Source organism: Eriocheir sinensis, chromosome 38, assembly GCF_024679095.1.
Source record: "Eriocheir sinensis breed Jianghai 21 chromosome 38, ASM2467909v1, whole genome shotgun sequence".
In the NCBI taxonomy this organism is placed as follows: Eukaryota; Metazoa; Arthropoda; class Malacostraca; order Decapoda; family Varunidae; genus Eriocheir; species Eriocheir sinensis.
The window spans coordinates 4,968,143-4,985,432 of NC_066546.1; the positions used below are offsets into that span (position 1 = coordinate 4,968,143).

The following is a 17,290-nucleotide window of genomic DNA, read 5'->3' on the forward strand; positions in this document are numbered from 1 at the left end:
CCGGAAAAAGAACCGCCCTACCGCAACCGTACTACTGGTTTTTCAGTACCGCGCCCACTTCTGTGAATCAGGTATTATAAGGAGTTAATTCCAGTCGTTAACGAGTCTGAAGCTGAAATAGTTTGCTCTAATCAAAGTTCTCCAGTGCTGTCTTAATTCTCTTGAGTTTGCGTGTGTTAATTGGATCTGCTATGGTGCTTGCTTCACTAAATACAAAGAATTAAGACGTCTTTATTAATATTTTCGATCCCTCTGCGCCTTCTCTTTTCCAGTGTCGTCAGCCCTTATCGATCACATCTTATTTCATACTCCATATCAGTTCCGGTAGTAGTTTATTTATCATCCTTCTTGATTTGCATCTTCTCCAGGTGCGCTGCCTCTTCCCCCCACACGCGAGTGACAGCCGTTACGTCAAGCAGCTATATATGGCTAATTAAGGCAGTTGAGTGAAATATGGCACGTACCTATTAATGTCTAAGGGTAAAAAATTAGAACGGGGTTCAGTTGGCAGCCGTAACAAAACAGAAATAAGGAATGAGAAAAAGGAGTCTGAGCAATTATATAAATATATTAAATTTCGATCACACTTAACACTTAAATCTCTCACATGCACCCAACAATCATATTCAAATACTTACCAATAACAGATAGCAAAACAAAGATTAACGGAAATGGAACACATACCACGGGGTCGGACATTCACCTATTTGTCACCTGGAGGTGTCGTGATCGAGGCAGATCGGCAGAGAGACCGATTTGAGGTTGGAACTTGAAAGTCGCCTATCTCTATTTATAACCGTGATTGAGACGAGTCTCGAAGCAGAGAGTACGCCAGTCCTCGTCGACAGACCGACTTGGTCGGCTCGGTTGACGTCAGCCAATGGAGTCGGTCTGTTGGCACCAAGGAGACTTGTATAGTCTCCATGGTCGGCACCTTCTAGACGGGTCAGGCAAAGGCCCGTACGTTTTTCCCCCTTCAAGGAGGGAGCAATATTAATTAAACAACGAGTCTCCAACTGAGGCTGGTTCGGAACAGTGAGCGTACGTGAGGCCGGCCCCTTCGAAATGAGACCGGTTCGAAGCAGTGATCGAGGGATAACTGTTTCTGTGTGCACATGTAGCCTATTTACCCATTTGTAGTATAGGTACAGGAGCTGAGCTCAAGCTCGGATAATCCTGTCTCAATCTATATTTGTCCAACTTTTCGTTCATTTTACGGATACTATACCCGCTTCAGGTTTAGTTCATTCCATAATGTATCCACACTCCAGTATGGAAAACTGTGCTTCTTTGTCTTTCACTGAGTCCCCTTCTTGTGTGTGTGTGTGTGTGTCACTTATATATAAGTAGCGCTAGCATGCAGCTATAGCTAGGTTGCCCTAATAAATACAGCCTCTATAAGAGGGTACCTCGGTAAGGGTGACACATGGAGAGAGAGATTTACATAGATTTACATAGAAAATCAGACCACACAGACCCCATGGTCCAGACTAGGTGGTCTGTCCTTAAACCTAAGTGATTCTACATTAATCAGAAGGCTCCAAAACGATGCATTTCAACTCTAGTTGATATTAAGTTGATGGAAGTGACGGTCGAGCTTGTTTTTGAAGGAGTCAATCGTGTTAAACTGGACCACTGGCAGTGGGAGCTTATTCCATTCTCGCACTACAACGTTGGTGAAGAAAAATTTAGTGCAGTCTGAATTTACTTGTCTACTTTAGAGTTTTACGCCATTGTTCCTCGTACGCAGTGTCATCGATCATAAACAATGTTGATCTGTCTACATTCGATCAATTTTCCTCGGAGGCGACGTTTCTCAAGAGAGAACATGTTAAGGGTGGAAAGCCTTTCTTCGTAAGATTTGTTGCGCAAGGAAGGGATCATTTTTGTTGGCCGACGTTGAACACCTTCTAATTTAGCAATTTCCTTTGAATGGTGGGGAGACCAAAACTGTACCGCATATTCCAAGTGGGGTCTGACTAAACTATTGTAGAGTGGAAGTATTACATCTTTATTCTTGAATAAAAAGTTTCTTTTAATGAAGCCCAACATTCTGTTCGCTTTATTTGCTGCATCGATGCATTGCTGTGAGAATTTGAGGTTTGACGCGATTTTGACCCCCAAGTCCTTAACGACGCTTTTGAGTTTAACGCCGCGCATTTCGTAATCGAACTTCTTATTCCTTGTTCCAACTTGAAGGACCTGGCACTTGTCTACGTTAAAAGGCATCTCCCATCTATCAGACCAAGCTGAAATTTTGTGCGAATCCTCTTGGAGATACACGGATCTTGTTGCGGATATTTCTCTCTCTCGATGCCTTGCGACAAGGCATCGTCCCTTCGGATTGGAAAAAGGCTAACGTGACACCGATTTTTAAGAAAGGAGACAAAAAAATACCAGTTAACTACCGACCCATTAGTCTAACTTCAATTGTAGGTAAGCTACTCGAGAGCATAATTAGAGACAAAATTGTGATCCTCGAAAGCCACTCATTAATTGGGGATTCACAACATGGCTTCCGTAACAAAAGATCCTGCCTGTCAAACCTACTGACCTTTTATAACGATCTCTTCTCAATTTATGACGTAACCAAATCAGTGGACGTAGTCTATCTTGATTTCCAGAAAGCGTTTGATAAAGTCCCACATCATAAATTACTTTATAAATTAAAGCAAATAGGCATTGACGGTCAAGTAAACCAATGGATCGCGAATTGGTTGAGCAACAGACAACAAAGAGTTGTGATTGACGGATTTAACTCGGAGTGGGCGCCGGTCACTAGTGGTGTCCCTCAGGGCTCGGTTCTTGGCCCAGTGCTCTTCATTATTTACATCAACGACGTGGATGTTGGACTCAATAATCGCATTAGTAAATTTGCAGACGACACAAAGATTGGTAACTCGGTTCTCACTGACGAAGACAGGCAAAGCCTCCAAGAGGATTTGCACAAAATTTCAGCTTGGTTGGATAAATGGGAGATGCCCTTTAACGTAGACAAGTGCCAGGTCCTTCAAGTTGGAACAAAAAATAAGAAGTTCGATTACGAAATACGCGGGGTTAAACTCACAAGCGTTCAGTGCGTTAAGGACCTGGGAATTAAAATCGCGTCAAACCTCAAATTCTCACATCAATGCATCGATGCAGCAAATAAAGCGAACAGAATGTTGGGCTTCATTAAAAGAAACTTTTTATTCAAGAATAAAAATGTAGTACTTCCGCTCTACGATAGTTTAGTCAGACCCCACTTGGAATGGAATGGTTTCACGAATGTAGACAGAACAAATTTGTTTATGATCGATGACACTTTGCGAACGAGGATCAATGGCACAAAACTCAAATGTAGACAAGTAAATTCAGACTGCAATAAGCTCCCACCATCAGTGGTCCAGTGTAACACGATTGACTCCTTTAAAAACAAGCTCGACCGTCACTTCCTTGAACTTAATATTAACTAGAGTTTGAAAGCAACGTTTTGGAGCCATCTGATTAATGTAAAATCACTTAGGTTTAAGGACAGACCACCTAGTCTGGACCATGGGGTCTGTGTGGTCTGATTTTCTATGTAAATCTCTCTCTCTCTCTCTCTCTCTCTCTCTCTCTCTCTCTCTCTCTCTCTCTCTCTCTCTCTCTCTCTCTCTCTCTGTGTGTGTGTGTGTTGCCTATCGATCAATATATGTAACCTAAGCCTAAAATCCTTATAATTCATATGCATTAAATTATTACCCTTTTATTTTTAATAAGCAAAAAAATGCACTATTGTTACTTTTCTTTACTATTGTGTCAATGTCATTAGTAAAGGTGGTAAAAACAGTAATTTTAGCCCTATGATATAGTACTCACATGTTGTTAACGGTATCACTTATCAATATTGAAGCGATACTCGGCCCTGGCCGCTGCCCTGGCGCCACCCACAGGTACCGGTATTACCGGTACTCAAATTTACGGCACCTGCCCGCGAGCTCACCAGTCGCCAGCTGCCAGTTTTACCGGGTTCTCTTGTGAGGGTGTGGGACTCAAGAAGAACGACTTCCGGGGTTATTTATGCCTCAGGAGGGCCTCAGAGGTGCCTTCAGAGGCCGGGGCAGCGCTAAGGGCCCGCCGTGCACCGTTCTGAAGGGCACGTGGAGGTCACGGAGGGGCCGGGCAGTTGAACATCCTGCCCCACCCTCTCGTTTAAAGGCCTCGAGGTGAAGCATTTAATGACAGATTTGTTAATTAAATACGTAAAGCACTAGTCTCATGTTCATTACTCATTACTCCACTTGTATTGTCCGGTGTTCGGGGTCCAGTTGGCTCGTGTGGGGGCCAGTGACGTATACAAGTCTTGTTTGTGTTTGGTTTGTAAAGTGGTGGTGGTGGGTGTTGAAGACAGTGGTGGTGGTGGTGGTGGGTGTTGAAGACAGTCTGGTGGTGGTGGTGGTGGATGTTGAAGACAGTCTGGTGGTGGTGGGTGTTGAAGACAGTCTGGTGGTGGTGGGTGTTGAAGACAGTCTGGTGGTGGTGGTGGTGGTGGTGAAAACAGTGGTGGTGGTGGTGGGTGTTTTAAGACTGTCTGGTGGTGGTCTTACTTACTTGTCTTACTTGTCGGAAGTTCTGGTGGAATCATCACGGCCAACTTGAAAGTCCACCGCCTCCACATTTTTCTTTCTTTTTGTACTGGTGGTGGTGGTGTTGAAGACAGTCTGGTGGTGGTGGTGTTGAAGACAGTCTGGTGGTGGTGGTGTTGAAGACAGTGGTGGTGGTGGTGTTGAAGAGTCTGGTGGTGGTGGTGTTGAAGACAGTCTGGTGGTGGTGGTGGTGGGTGTTGAAGACAGTGGTGGTGGTGGTGGTGTTGAAGACAGTCTGATGGTGGTGGTGTTGAAGACAGTCTGGTGGTGGTGGTGTTGAAGACAGTCTGGTGGTGGTGGTGTTGAAGACAGTCTGGTGGTGGTGGTGGTGGGTGTTGAAGACAGTGGTGGTAGTGGTGGTGTTGCAGACAGTCTGATGGTGGTGGGTGTTTTAAGACAGTCTGGTGGTGGGTGTTTTTATACAGTGGTGGTGGTGGTGGTGGGTGTTTTTATACAGTGGTGATGATGGTGGTGGGTGTTTTTATACAGTGGTGGTGTTGGTGGTGGGTGTTTTTATAGTGGTGGTGGTGATGGGTGCTTTAAGATAGTGGTGGTGGTGGGTGTTCTAAGACAGTCTGGTTCAGTGTATGTCCTTGGCTCCTGTACTTTTTGTATGTGTTCATCATAAGTGCTAGAAAAAAAAATGCAAGTGAGACTGACCAGCAGTGTCTGTAAACTGCTTGGTGCCTCTTCTCGGTTTTCCAGTTTCTAATTTGGCTAGTATTTGACACTTTACTGAGTGGATTCCTTTCATGCATGACCAGAACAGCTGTTTTGTGTGTGTGTGTTTGTGTGTGTGTCGTGAGGTGGTGGTGCTGTGTCCTCTGGCCCAGCCACCTGAGAACCTACCAGCTGGTGGGGCAAGGGCACTATTTTTGTCCTGTTCCTATACTAAAGAGGAATTTTAATAGACTGACTAGGCCTGCCAGGGATGAGACACAATGAAACCACTCTTCACATCCTCAGCACCAGTTTATTTGAAATCAGTCTTGAATGTAGGTTTCATGCGAGTGACAACTCCAATCAATTTAGTTAAAAACTATTCTTACCAAATAAAAATAGATACAGATGAGTATGAATGCATCGGCAGAGTACAACATTGTGTCGGGGTAAGTTACATCCGCAAACTATCTGATGGCATGAAAGTCAAGGGATTATTTCTCATCACCAGCAGGTAATGCACAGGTGAGTCTGCAACAGGTGCAGAACACAGGGACAGTCAGAAGAAGCAGCACACTCGGCACTCAACAAGCCTAGCGTAGTGTGATGGGTCAGGCACACGTGTACATTGTCAGCATAGTGCGAGGAGTGTCTTACGGTAAACCAGACAAATAAGGCATAAACTAAAACTACCTAAGTAAAAAAACACGTCAAAGAACACATGCACAGCAGCTCACATATTCACAGTTTTGTACAGAGTAGCCTTGCACACGGGTGCTACACAGGCATCGTTCACCAGGCATGTACCGGCTGCTGTGGCGTGTGCCGGGCCGCTGGCCACAGCATTGCATAGAAGGCAGGCATCCACTCAAGACTCAGGTGGCCAAAAGGTCAAGGCAATTCTGTGTTCTAACAGTTACTTTCTAATTCACAACTCTGCCAGGACACAAAAAAAAATCCTTTACAAAAATTATATTTTTATTTTTGGACAAGAATTAGTAACCACTTTTATTTAAGAATATAAAGCTCTTAACAAATAAATGTTTCAACAATTTTTCAATGAATGCCTGCTCTTCTGTTGACAAATATATATTATATATTTAATATATATGAATATAAAACTCAACTTAATACTACATGTTGTAATTTCTAGCAGGTTTTCATGGCTACAGATTTCCTATCACAAAATGCCACACTTAAGACGATGACTTCCACAAACCCCTCCCCTGAACCGTCCCCCCACAAAGAGCAGCGGCACACTGGCCCGCACCGTGGGACAGTCATGCAAGGAAGACCTGCTCCAAGTAACAGTGTCAAGAAAATGTTTTTGGTGTTTCAAATCGAGCAGTTTGAGAAGTATGGTGGGGAACTAAATTATATGCTACCAGGTGTATACAAGTATATTGCATAAAAAAATTACAGGATCCAAATTGTCCAAACTAAAATTCCTATTAATATTTACAAAATATAAACATTTACCCTATTTGTAAAATAAACCCTTAGGTTCACAAGGTGCCTTTCCATCTTTTTGGGTACATTTAACAATTATGAAGTCAAACAATATGCTTTTGAAAAGCTTAGGAAATCTGAAGCTGCAATACTTCTATACTGACCTACATGTTCTCTATAACAAATATGGTGGACCCACTATGTTCATACATTTACACAGCTTTGCACATTACAAAAATTGTCCTAACAGTATCAGCTTTATTCACAGAACTATGTACAATGCTTCTCTAAACGCCCAATATGAGCAATTACGTTTTTCAGGCAATGTGACAGTAAAATATAGCTTCAGAGAGAATACTTCATGTTACTGTTTCATACTTATGGTAATTATATCTGGACCCTTGACAAACATAACATGGTATGTCACATTTAAAAGTACATAAAATAATTACATCGGGCTATCTTAAGTTAGTAATCGATTTCCGGGTAAGAAGCATCATCATCTTCAGGTTCTTTTGTAACCCCCTTTTCCTTATCCCGCTTATCCCTCCTCCTCCCACCCTTCCTGTCATGCCGCCTCCCTTTGTACTGATATCTTGAATGCCCGGGATCCCTGCTGCTGTGCATTTCCCGATCCCTGTCTCTTTCCCTGTCCCTGTCCCAGTCCCTATTCCAGTCCCTGTCCCTAGCCCAGTCCCTCTCCCTGTCCCTGTCTCTGTCTGGGTAGCCATGACCCCAGCCTCTGCTACTGTAGTCCTGCCCTGCCTCCCAGGCCTGGTTGGGGTACCTTTGTCTACTTGACCCAGATGCCCCTGAATAACCTGAGGACCCATGTGTTCCTGCATCAGGACTTCCATAACCTGGAAGTCCTTGTGGACCTCCCAGTCTTGAGCTTTCAGGTCTGTACATGTCAACAGGGGGAAGACCTATTGGACCCATGAAGGGAGGGGGGACTGGGGGCATCGGTGGAGGTGGCATGGGACCTGCCATGGCTTCAGATCCCACCATGGGTCCTCCTGGGGGAATGAATCCCCCTGGGATGCCTGGTGCAATGAAGGGAGGGGGTACTGGCATGACTGGATGAAACTGAGATTCTACTCCACCTTCAGAAACAGCCTGTCTGCTGCTAGACTCACTATCTTCCATCTCTAAAGCTTTGGCCAACAACTCCTCATCTGTCATTTTGCTTAAGGTTTTACCCTTTTCTGAATTCTCAGTGGAAGGAGCTGCAGCAGCTGTGCTGGCAGCAGCAGCCTGAGCTCTGGCTAAACGAGGATCTCTGATACGGAGATCTACATCTTCCTCTTGCTTTGTGACAGGTTCAGTGTTATTTGTCTTTGTCTCTTCAGTTGCTGCCTTTAAAACTCTAAGGTCTGTATCTGTTTTAGTTTCTTTATTTGGCTTAGTTTGAGTTTGAAGCAAAGGTCTTAGGTCAACATCCTTACCTGAAGTGGTGGCTTCTTTTACTTTCTTTTTCTCATAGGTCTGATATTTACCATAATTCATTACAATTGGATCAGATGTCAAACTTAATCGCCTCTTAATCTCCTGTTCTTTCTGTTTGATTTCAGCTTCCTTATCTCTGATATTATCTAATATTTCCTGTAAGTTGGATGGAATACTGATTTTTGATGTATCAAGCTTTAACTGTTCACCTTCATTACTGGGGCTCTCATCAGCGTGGGAAGGACTGTAAGGTTCATCCTCATCATTCCCAATTGTTTTTTGCATTTCACTCAGTTCCTTTTTGTGCTCCTCAATTTGTCGATTTAATTCTGCAAGCATCGACTCTTGGTCAAGGGAAGCTTCAACATAGCTGTCTTCTGGTGGACTCTTGGGTTCCTCTCCAATGCTTGGTGAACTGGAGACTGAGGATTGATCTCTTCTCTTCTTGGATTGGGAGCTCTCCCCAGCATTCTTGGTTCGACGCTTCAGTGACCTCGATTCTTTGTACCCTAGAAGGTCATTCTCAAGATTAAAGTCTTCTGCTTCCTTGGCAGCCAGAGCTATTTCTTGTATGTCTTCATCAGTAGGAAGGGGTGGGGTGCAACTCCGGTCTGAGTCTGAAAGAAAAGCAAAATTTAAGAGAATGATAATTGCATTGTGGCAAACCACTGCAAACTCAATACAGAAAAAGGAAAGCATCAACATCAATTTTAAACCTGCAAGGATAAAATAGTTAGACCATAAGTAGTTTAGATAAAATTATGATGATTTGGCCAATTCTTATAAATCAACATCCACACCACGACCAGATCCATGAGTTTATTCTTCATAGACACTGACCCGCTGTATTGCAAAGTGTGTGTGTGTGTGTATATATATATATATATATATATATATATATATATATATATATATATATATATATATATATATATATATATATATATATATATAAAATACATACACACACACACACACAGAGCAATAAGACAGTATAACATCACCAAAGAAATGCACCAGAATAAGGACAGTATCAATTTGGTGTTGAACTACCTTTATACAGGAAATCACCAACCACCTGTTGCCCCCCCTCCCCCCCTGCTCTCCCTCCACAAGTGAAAAAAATGGGGCTTAACAGCATAAACTGTTTTACCATATTTTCTTCCCACTCATCATATACTACTTACCATAGCTGATGGTCTTTAAAATTACTACAATACTGAACAAGCAGTAATTCTGCCACTAGTACTCTCCTCAAATAATTAGTAAAGTGAACATCTTAGTTTTCAATCTCTTATATGCCACTTACCAAGGCACCTGACCTCAGTTACTAAATATGCCATCACAAACATCCTCCTTGACTTTTTTTCCTCCTCCACTTCCACTGTAAACACATGAGAATTGCTCCTTACTCATGAGTTAATCATATTTAAATGATACAACTTCATTACAGTAAACCAGAGTCTAAAGCAGATATTCAGCTTGTGAATTAACCAGAGCCAGAGGAGTAGTCAGTCCAGTCCTGCACTCACCAGCACAAGCTCTGAAGCTGCCAAAAATATCCACTCAACATATTTCTACTGCATCATGGGATTTGCAGACAGAAGCAAGTGTATCCCACAGGCCACCTCCACAGGGAAGAATTGCTATACCTTAGTGTTGCCCCATGTGTGCCTATTCTGTCACTTTCTAGTCCCAAACTTCTATGCAGCAGGAGTATACCAACCCAGCTACAACATGCACCACATTCAGCAAAACATCAGGGTGGTAAAATTCTTCTCACTAACTAATTCTCAGTTTTGATAGGGAAATTGTTTTACCATAAATGAAACATACCTACTTTAATAAAGCATGTTTGTCAATCAGTATAGATTAGTTAACCTTTACTTGTAATTTCATGTTTAAATTTGAAAATAGCAAGATGACTTCAGTCTTAGTCATGCTCCACCACAGCTAAGTGACATATCACAGTTTATGAACAATATGCTTTCTGATATTGTTATTTTCTGAAGCTGCTCTGAATTACTTGAACAGCAAGCAAGTTTCTTTTTGTAAAAACTTGTGATTACCTTCACCTGTGTATATTCCTTGCCTTCATACAGGGTAGCATGTTCAGCTACCTAAGTACTGGAGTTAAAACAAAGTAACCACTCACCTATACAGAGAAAAATAAGCAGTCAAGTACACAGAACACATGCTCAGTCCCTGCCCTTGTTATAATTCTGATGAAGGGTGAGTGGCAGGAAGGACAAAGCTGGAACCAATGAAGCTATGATGGTGGTAAGGGTGCAGGGTGGCTGGGGTAGCAGGGAAGTGGTTCCCTTTAAACTAATGAAGACCAAACACCAAACTACAACACACAAACACACACACATGCACCCCCCCCCCCCCCACACACACACGAAAAAAAAAAGAAAAAAAAAGTCCATTAAAAGTTGGCAGTGTATCAGTCATGTATGTCTTTTTTTTGTTTTTGTTTCTGTCTGGGTGAGGACTGCTTTACATTCTGACCAGGTAATCTTTTTTTTTCTTTTTTCTTTTTTTTCCAATGTTGCTTTTGTCATGCACTATTTTCAATGCTAACATTAAAACATAAGAGAAGTTGCAACAAGAGGGTGCCTCCCCAACCCTTCCTGGTGTTCTATGTTACTGCTGAAGAATATCCTCACAAACCATCAAAACTTTATGTTGTCCTGTTACAGTCAGGAAGACATTTTCCAAGGCTATTCATCAAATAAACTTCTATGACAAACAGCTAAACAGTCTTTTTTAGTAATTACCTACTTGTCATTACAGCTCACTTGGTAATACCTAAGCATATCATAAGGCCTGAATCAGGTAAAGCTAAGATAGTACCTCAGCCTTTTTCCTAGGATTTCCTCCAATTCTGGAAAGCCCTTCAACAGTACCTTTTCAATTAAATGTGTAGGTATTTCACCAATACATCTCATTAAGTGTTAAATCTGGAATAAGTAAAACTGCTAAAGGAACAATAACACTTTTTGAAAAAAAAGTACAGGGAATAAGGACCACTGTCAAAACACACTCCCAGGCAGTGATGATGCAGCTGCAGGAGGCTGAAATGAAGGACATCATTAAATCAAAACAGAGTCCAAGCTAAAGAGAATGGGCAAATTCTGTAAATTACATTTACCAAAGATAATGGGCAGTTTTCTGTGTGTGGCATGATGTCCTGCAGCTATTCTAGGATCTTTCTTGCTGCTTCCTGATTGGTCAAACTATCTAAAGCCCAACTCCATTTCCATTCACCTATATGGCCTGGCTACATGACTCAATGAATCATCTATAATGACTTAATCTGTCATGTATATTTTAGAAAAAATAAATAAATAATTAAATTAATAAAACATAAATAAAATAATATAAACAATTATATTTTCTAGGTACCTCAAATTTTAAAATATCCCACAATAGTTCCCCTATTATCACACTTCTATTTATGGACAATATCAGGACTGTTAAAACCAATACATTCATTATGATGTTTCTTTGGACATTAGTCAGAAGAATTCTTCTGCTTGCCCTTATGAAGAGGAGACTTGCTTCAAAGGCTGGATGTGTTCACACATATCAATGCCTGAGTTCACTAGCTGAAATAAATGTTCTGTGTTAGTACAATATTTCCTTCAACTCTATACTTACCACTGATTTTATGAGGGGGCACAGTCTGACCTCCACTAACAACCTTCCAATTGCCAGTGGTGTGGTCAAACACTCTCTTGCTCTTGGCCCGCACAATCACCCCAATAAGCATGTGTGCACGCTGCTCCTCAAAGCCTGGCCCGTTGAGAGGGAGGAGTACCTGTGGGAGGGCACATCCTGAGACACTTGTCAAGTCTATCCTTACTAACATCACCAAAATGTGAAATGCACATCAACTTATTGACTGATTGCAAACTTATAATCAGTGACAAAGTAGTCAACAAGTCATGTTTTATGTTTGTTAGAGTGACATTGTGGAGACAAGAAGAAAACATGGTTTCTGCAGAAGTAAACAATTCTGATAAGGAAGGCAAGATATCATGAAAGCATTGCTTAATCACCAACAAACATGTACTTTTGATATTAAAGTAGAAATATGGGCAGAGTTACACCATAGAAATTAGCAGTCATCTAATAGCAATGGGGAAGGCACCAATAACACATTTACAAAAACTGTATCCAGGCTGAAATTAGAGATTTTAAATGGTGAACAATAAATAAATAATATCAAAGTCCAAGTGACACACCAACATGTAAATTGGTCACTTACTTGAGGAATGGTTTGGTGAGAGGCAAGAGGCACAATATAGAAATCCTTCACAGACTTCCCACAGTTGCCAATAACAGCATACCTGCACACCATGACCAAATTCACAATTAAATAATAAGTAAATAGACACCATTTCATCCTAATAATTATCAAAGACCACTTTACATTTTAGTACTAACAATTATTAATGATCACTGCTTATCTGATTACTTGATATTTATCATGAACATAATTATTAACATACAAGTTTGCTAATGCTTGTAAAAGCTGATAATTTGAAGCAGCATTTTCATTGATTAAAATTGTAAAGTAGACACAGAGACAAGGTTAACTATTATTTTAATTATAATTCTCATATCTTTGAAAACAAGGAAATGCATTTTTTTTCCTTACCTCTTTTTTGATGACAGATAGGAATATAAGGCAATATACGAGACCTTCTCTTCTTCATTTGCTGGTTGAAAACGAACCACTAGTATCTCCTGCAAGAAAGGGGATGAATTAATGCACTAAGGAACACAGGAGAAAGATGTAATCCACACCAAACAACCTACAGCCAAGCAACACCTTTCACAGCAATGCATCTCAAGTCAGTTAGGGAACATGTTATATGCCCAAGGGGATCATTCCAGCATATAATGCATTCAGGCATTTGCATATATCAAGTCATTATGGTGACAACCATATATATATATATATATATATATATATATATATATATATATATATATATATATATATATATATATATATATATATATATATATATATATATATATATATATATATATATATATATATATATATATATATATATATATATATATATATATATATATATATATATATATATATATATATATATATATATATATATATATATATATATATATATATATATATATATATATATATATATATATATATATATATATATATATATATATATATATATATATATATATATATATATATATATATATATATATATATATATATATATATATATATATATAATCTTGCCATCACTAGATTAGTTATAAAGACTCCAGAGATTGATGGAATAATTCCCCCCCTCATTTTTTATGCATTCTGTCACCACCACCACTTCCATTATCTGTTCTGTCATCTCATTTGTTACCATGCCAATGCTTGCAATACCAAAACAAAACTTTTCATTCTTAACGCATTGGATTTCAAATTTTTCATTCTTACATTGGATTTCTTCCAACCAACCACATACATGATAGTGATCTGTCTCATTATTGGCCCTAAATTAGCCTTTCCATGGGGCAGCTTTGTGTTAATTAACTCAAATGGTAGCTTCTGGGTAGTTCCAGAGTTTTGAAGATAAGGAGGTGGTGACTGCCTCAGTGTTCCCAAGCTTACCTTTGATCCACTCTTCTTCATTTGTGCGATGTAGCTCCACACCATGTCAGGAGCAATGCGCCCAACAACTTCTATCATATTTGGCACGTCATTTGGAAGAAATTTAGCTTTTCCTGACACCTGGAAATAAATATTTTTCTCAGCTGACACAATATGAATTGAAAAAACATCCTAGCATTTCCCAAGAAAAAACATGACACTTAACAGAAAAAAATACACCATAGATCTTCCACTGAAAATTAATCCACAAATTTCCTGCATCATTAGATGCCCTACAAAATGAACTCCTACTGCTTCTGAGTGATATGAACATATCTGGTGACACTGGTAATAATATTTCTGCCCATATTCCTACTGGCTAAATACAGCTTCATGTTCCACATACAAAGCTTTGTTACCTTTATTAATGATCCTAAGCATACTCCAGTTCCTATCAGCATCTTGAACTTTTTACAAAATTTCTTCTGCACTAACTCTCCCCTTTCTTTCCAAAATCAACAAATCCTGCATCAAGGTCTTTTCTTCTTTGATGCATTATTTCAACAACTCATAAATAAATTTGCAGCCACTCACACATTACATAAAGTGGAAGTAACTGGTTTAAAACCTAGAATAGAAGTACATGTTAGGGAGTGAGAGCAGGAGTTGAATATGTACACAAAGCAAAAGGTGATTAAATGTAAATATAATAGCTTGATCCTATGGACAAACTGAACTTGGAATGTGATGGAAAAAGATATCTAAATTTGAAATAATATATGACAAAGAAAACTGAAAGGATAACAGCATCCACATTGACCATGCAAGTATTATTTAAACAGAATGAGTTAGAGGCCTATGCCCTATCTCAGTGTGAAAGTATCTAACATCAAAGGAAGAGATATGAATGCGAAAATAGTCACAATACATTAAAAACATATTTCAGGCAGTCCCAGACCCTAACACTGAATATGATCAAATAATAACATGATACAGAACCCCACACCTCATCTTAGGTTTATCACTTGCATTTCAAAAATGTATGCAATTCTGGCCTAAGCATTCATTCTAGTTTAAGCTTTTACTTCAGTCACTATTCTACAACTCTCCTTTATTTGCCACCTAAATTCTCCCACATGCACTGCCATCTTATTCCCCCCCCCCCCCCCTTCTTACTGATGATGACTTGGCAACTTGCTATGGCTGGGCCATTTCTAACACTGGCACCTCATTTTTAGCATGAACTGCCTTGTGCTACTTCTCTACCTCCTCACTCCTGGCCAGGTTTATGCAACTACTCTTTAAATATTTCTTAGCTGGTAAATTCTTGTTTTCAAACTTGTTTTCTTGCTCAGCACCCACATTTAATTTCCATACACATGCACTCTCTTTTTAAATGGGCATTAAAGTTGCCTGCTTCAGGAACATGTACCTCTACACAATCACTCTCCAACTGTTCCTTATCTCTACTTTGATGATCCTCTCAAAAGTGCAATGTGTGCACCTCAAGTATGCATGTGACCATACTTTTTACACATGGGTTCACTTACCTGTTCAATCATGCCTTGTTTCACAAATAGCCTACTAAACTTATTGCTCCCTCCATGAGTGAGTGAGAAAGTTAATGAAAAAGGAAATGTGCCATACATAAGAGGCACACTGCACTGCTACACTGCGATCACACATGAGGCAAGGGTGAAGTTATGGGTATACACTAAACTGCCTGGTGCTTGTCTCATTGGCTCTTTGAGCCTGTGGTGGGTAAGAACTCATTACCCCAGGACACAGGGGTGAAAATGACATATAAGTTACCATAATTTACTCTCCCTAAGTTTCCCCAGGTACCCATTTATCCACCAGCCTAAAAGGGAGATTCAATGGGTGAGCTGGGTGTTGACTGCCCAAGGGTGGGATTGGTAGCAAGAGTGTTGTAAGCTTTAAGAAGATGGAGAGTATGGATTAGTCAAAAGAAAGAAATGTTACTATCTAAGGAGGTGTGGTTATTCTGCAAGAAAAATCTGTGGGCTGTGATAATGGTGAGAAAAGAGGAGTCAGGGGCAGATGAACCAGAGCTGGGAAAAAAGGAATTAAAGAACTTCCAAGTAAGAACAGGAGAGGTGGGACAAGAGGGAATTCCTAGTGATCCCTGGAGGAGGTGTAATCAATATTAAATTTGTGGTAGATGGAGGACAGGTGGATGAGTGGAAAGAAGAGTGGGAGAAGGTGGATGCAGTTGAGAGTTGGATTAAGTCTTTAGATGTGTATTTAGATTTTGGGTGGGTTTGCAAAAATTGTCATTTCTTCACTAAAACACTAAAGTCATCCCACCCCATTTCACAGCACCTTTTCATTATATCTTCATATAAAAAATTCCCTATATGACACAATAATTATTATGTGTACCATTTAGTAAGCACTTGGTGGTGCAGCTTTCAAGGTAAAACAAGTATTCCCAATAATTTTTTTCTTTTTTCTACCATCAACAAATGTACCCTCGTGTTGCACCCAAGGACAATGTTTTTCAGAACAGGTCTGCCCGCATGCTGCAGCTGCGGTTAACCTGTACGCTTCAGTACATGCATTCATGTCCAAACGCATTTAGTGTCACTGACTTGGTATGGCCAGTATTATTCAACCCTCACAACTCCATATTTGAGTAAATTGGAGGCTGTGGTGATATGTGGCAATCCACCATACATGACCCAGGTCTAAAGTTTGGTCAATTTAGTTTATCTTTTCTCTGTCTCTCTCCTAGTGTGTGTGATGGTTAGCTAATAATGTAATGTGTAATGTATGACATATGGTTGTTCAGTTATTCCCTATTCCTCGGGAGCATAAGGGCTGGATGCCAGCCATCAAAAGTAATTCATTTTCTGACCATAACCACCCAATACCAAAGATATCTGAGTGAAAAACAAAGGTACTGGCAGCTGTATGGTTATGAAAGGAGTATGCTAATGTAGATTTCATGCTGTTTTGCTGGTAACATGTTTGGTTCATATTTATCCATTTCTCAGCCACTCATAACTTCAAGTTAGCTAAAGCAGATGGGTTAAAGAGGTATGAAGGTGGAAGAGCAAAAGAGAGGAGGATGGAACCAGCAGAGAACTAATAGGCAAAGGTGGGTGCGGTACTGAAAAATCAGTAGTGCGGTTGCGGTAGTGTGGTACTTTTTCCGGAGTAGTGCGGTTGCGGTAGTGCGGTCCCATTTTTTCTTCCCAGTGCGGTAGTCAAAATAAAAAATACTTCAGTGCCTATCCTGGCTATCTAAACAAAGGAAACATGCTTAACCCTTTCCATCCGTGACGCAGACGTCGGCATCACAGTATGGGAAGGGTCAAGAGGAAATGGAAGAGGATTAATCCTATTCTAAACCTCTCAATCCTCCTCTAAATTCCCCTTAATCCTCTTCCATTTCCTCTTAAGAGGATTAAGAGGAAATGGAAGAGAATTAAGAGGTTTAGAAGAGGACGCCCGTCGGATGCCA

General features: G+C 40.3%; 2 protein-coding genes across 13 annotated transcripts in view; both read right to left on the reverse strand.

Annotated features, from left to right (window-relative positions):
• Window positions 1-714, reverse strand: part of LOC127008558 (E3 ubiquitin-protein ligase SH3RF1-like) — a 50,829-nt gene extending 50,115 nt beyond the window's left edge. For all 6 annotated transcript variants that reach the window (XR_007761187.1, XM_050880744.1, XM_050880733.1 and 3 more), the window contains exon 1: window positions 685-714. Coding sequence is in view for 5 of the 6 variants with exons in the window: in XM_050880744.1 (XP_050736701.1) it covers window positions 685-699 (15 nt within the window). In the remaining variant the exon portion in view is untranslated. The remainder of the gene's footprint in view (window positions 1-684) is intronic.
• Window positions 715-5,150: 4,436 nt separating this feature from the next.
• LOC127008562 (death-inducer obliterator 1-like) overlaps window positions 5,151-17,290 on the reverse strand; it is a 68,939-nt gene continuing 56,799 nt past the window's right edge. For 2 of the 7 annotated variants that reach the window (XM_050880751.1, XM_050880747.1), the window contains exons 21-25: window positions 13,825-13,944; window positions 12,829-12,917; window positions 12,436-12,517; window positions 11,826-11,985; window positions 5,152-8,779 (exon numbers count right to left, since the gene is read on the reverse strand). In XM_050880751.1, the coding sequence (XP_050736708.1) occupies window positions 7,185-8,779; window positions 11,826-11,985; window positions 12,436-12,517; window positions 12,829-12,917; window positions 13,825-13,944 (2,046 nt within the window). In that variant the 3' untranslated portion in view covers window positions 5,152-7,184. Of the gene's footprint in view, window positions 8,780-9,254; window positions 11,240-11,825; window positions 11,986-12,435; window positions 12,518-12,828; window positions 12,918-13,824; window positions 13,945-17,290 lie in introns of those variants that run through there. The other 5 variants (XM_050880752.1, XM_050880748.1, XM_050880753.1 and 2 more) reach the window with 4 other exon arrangements.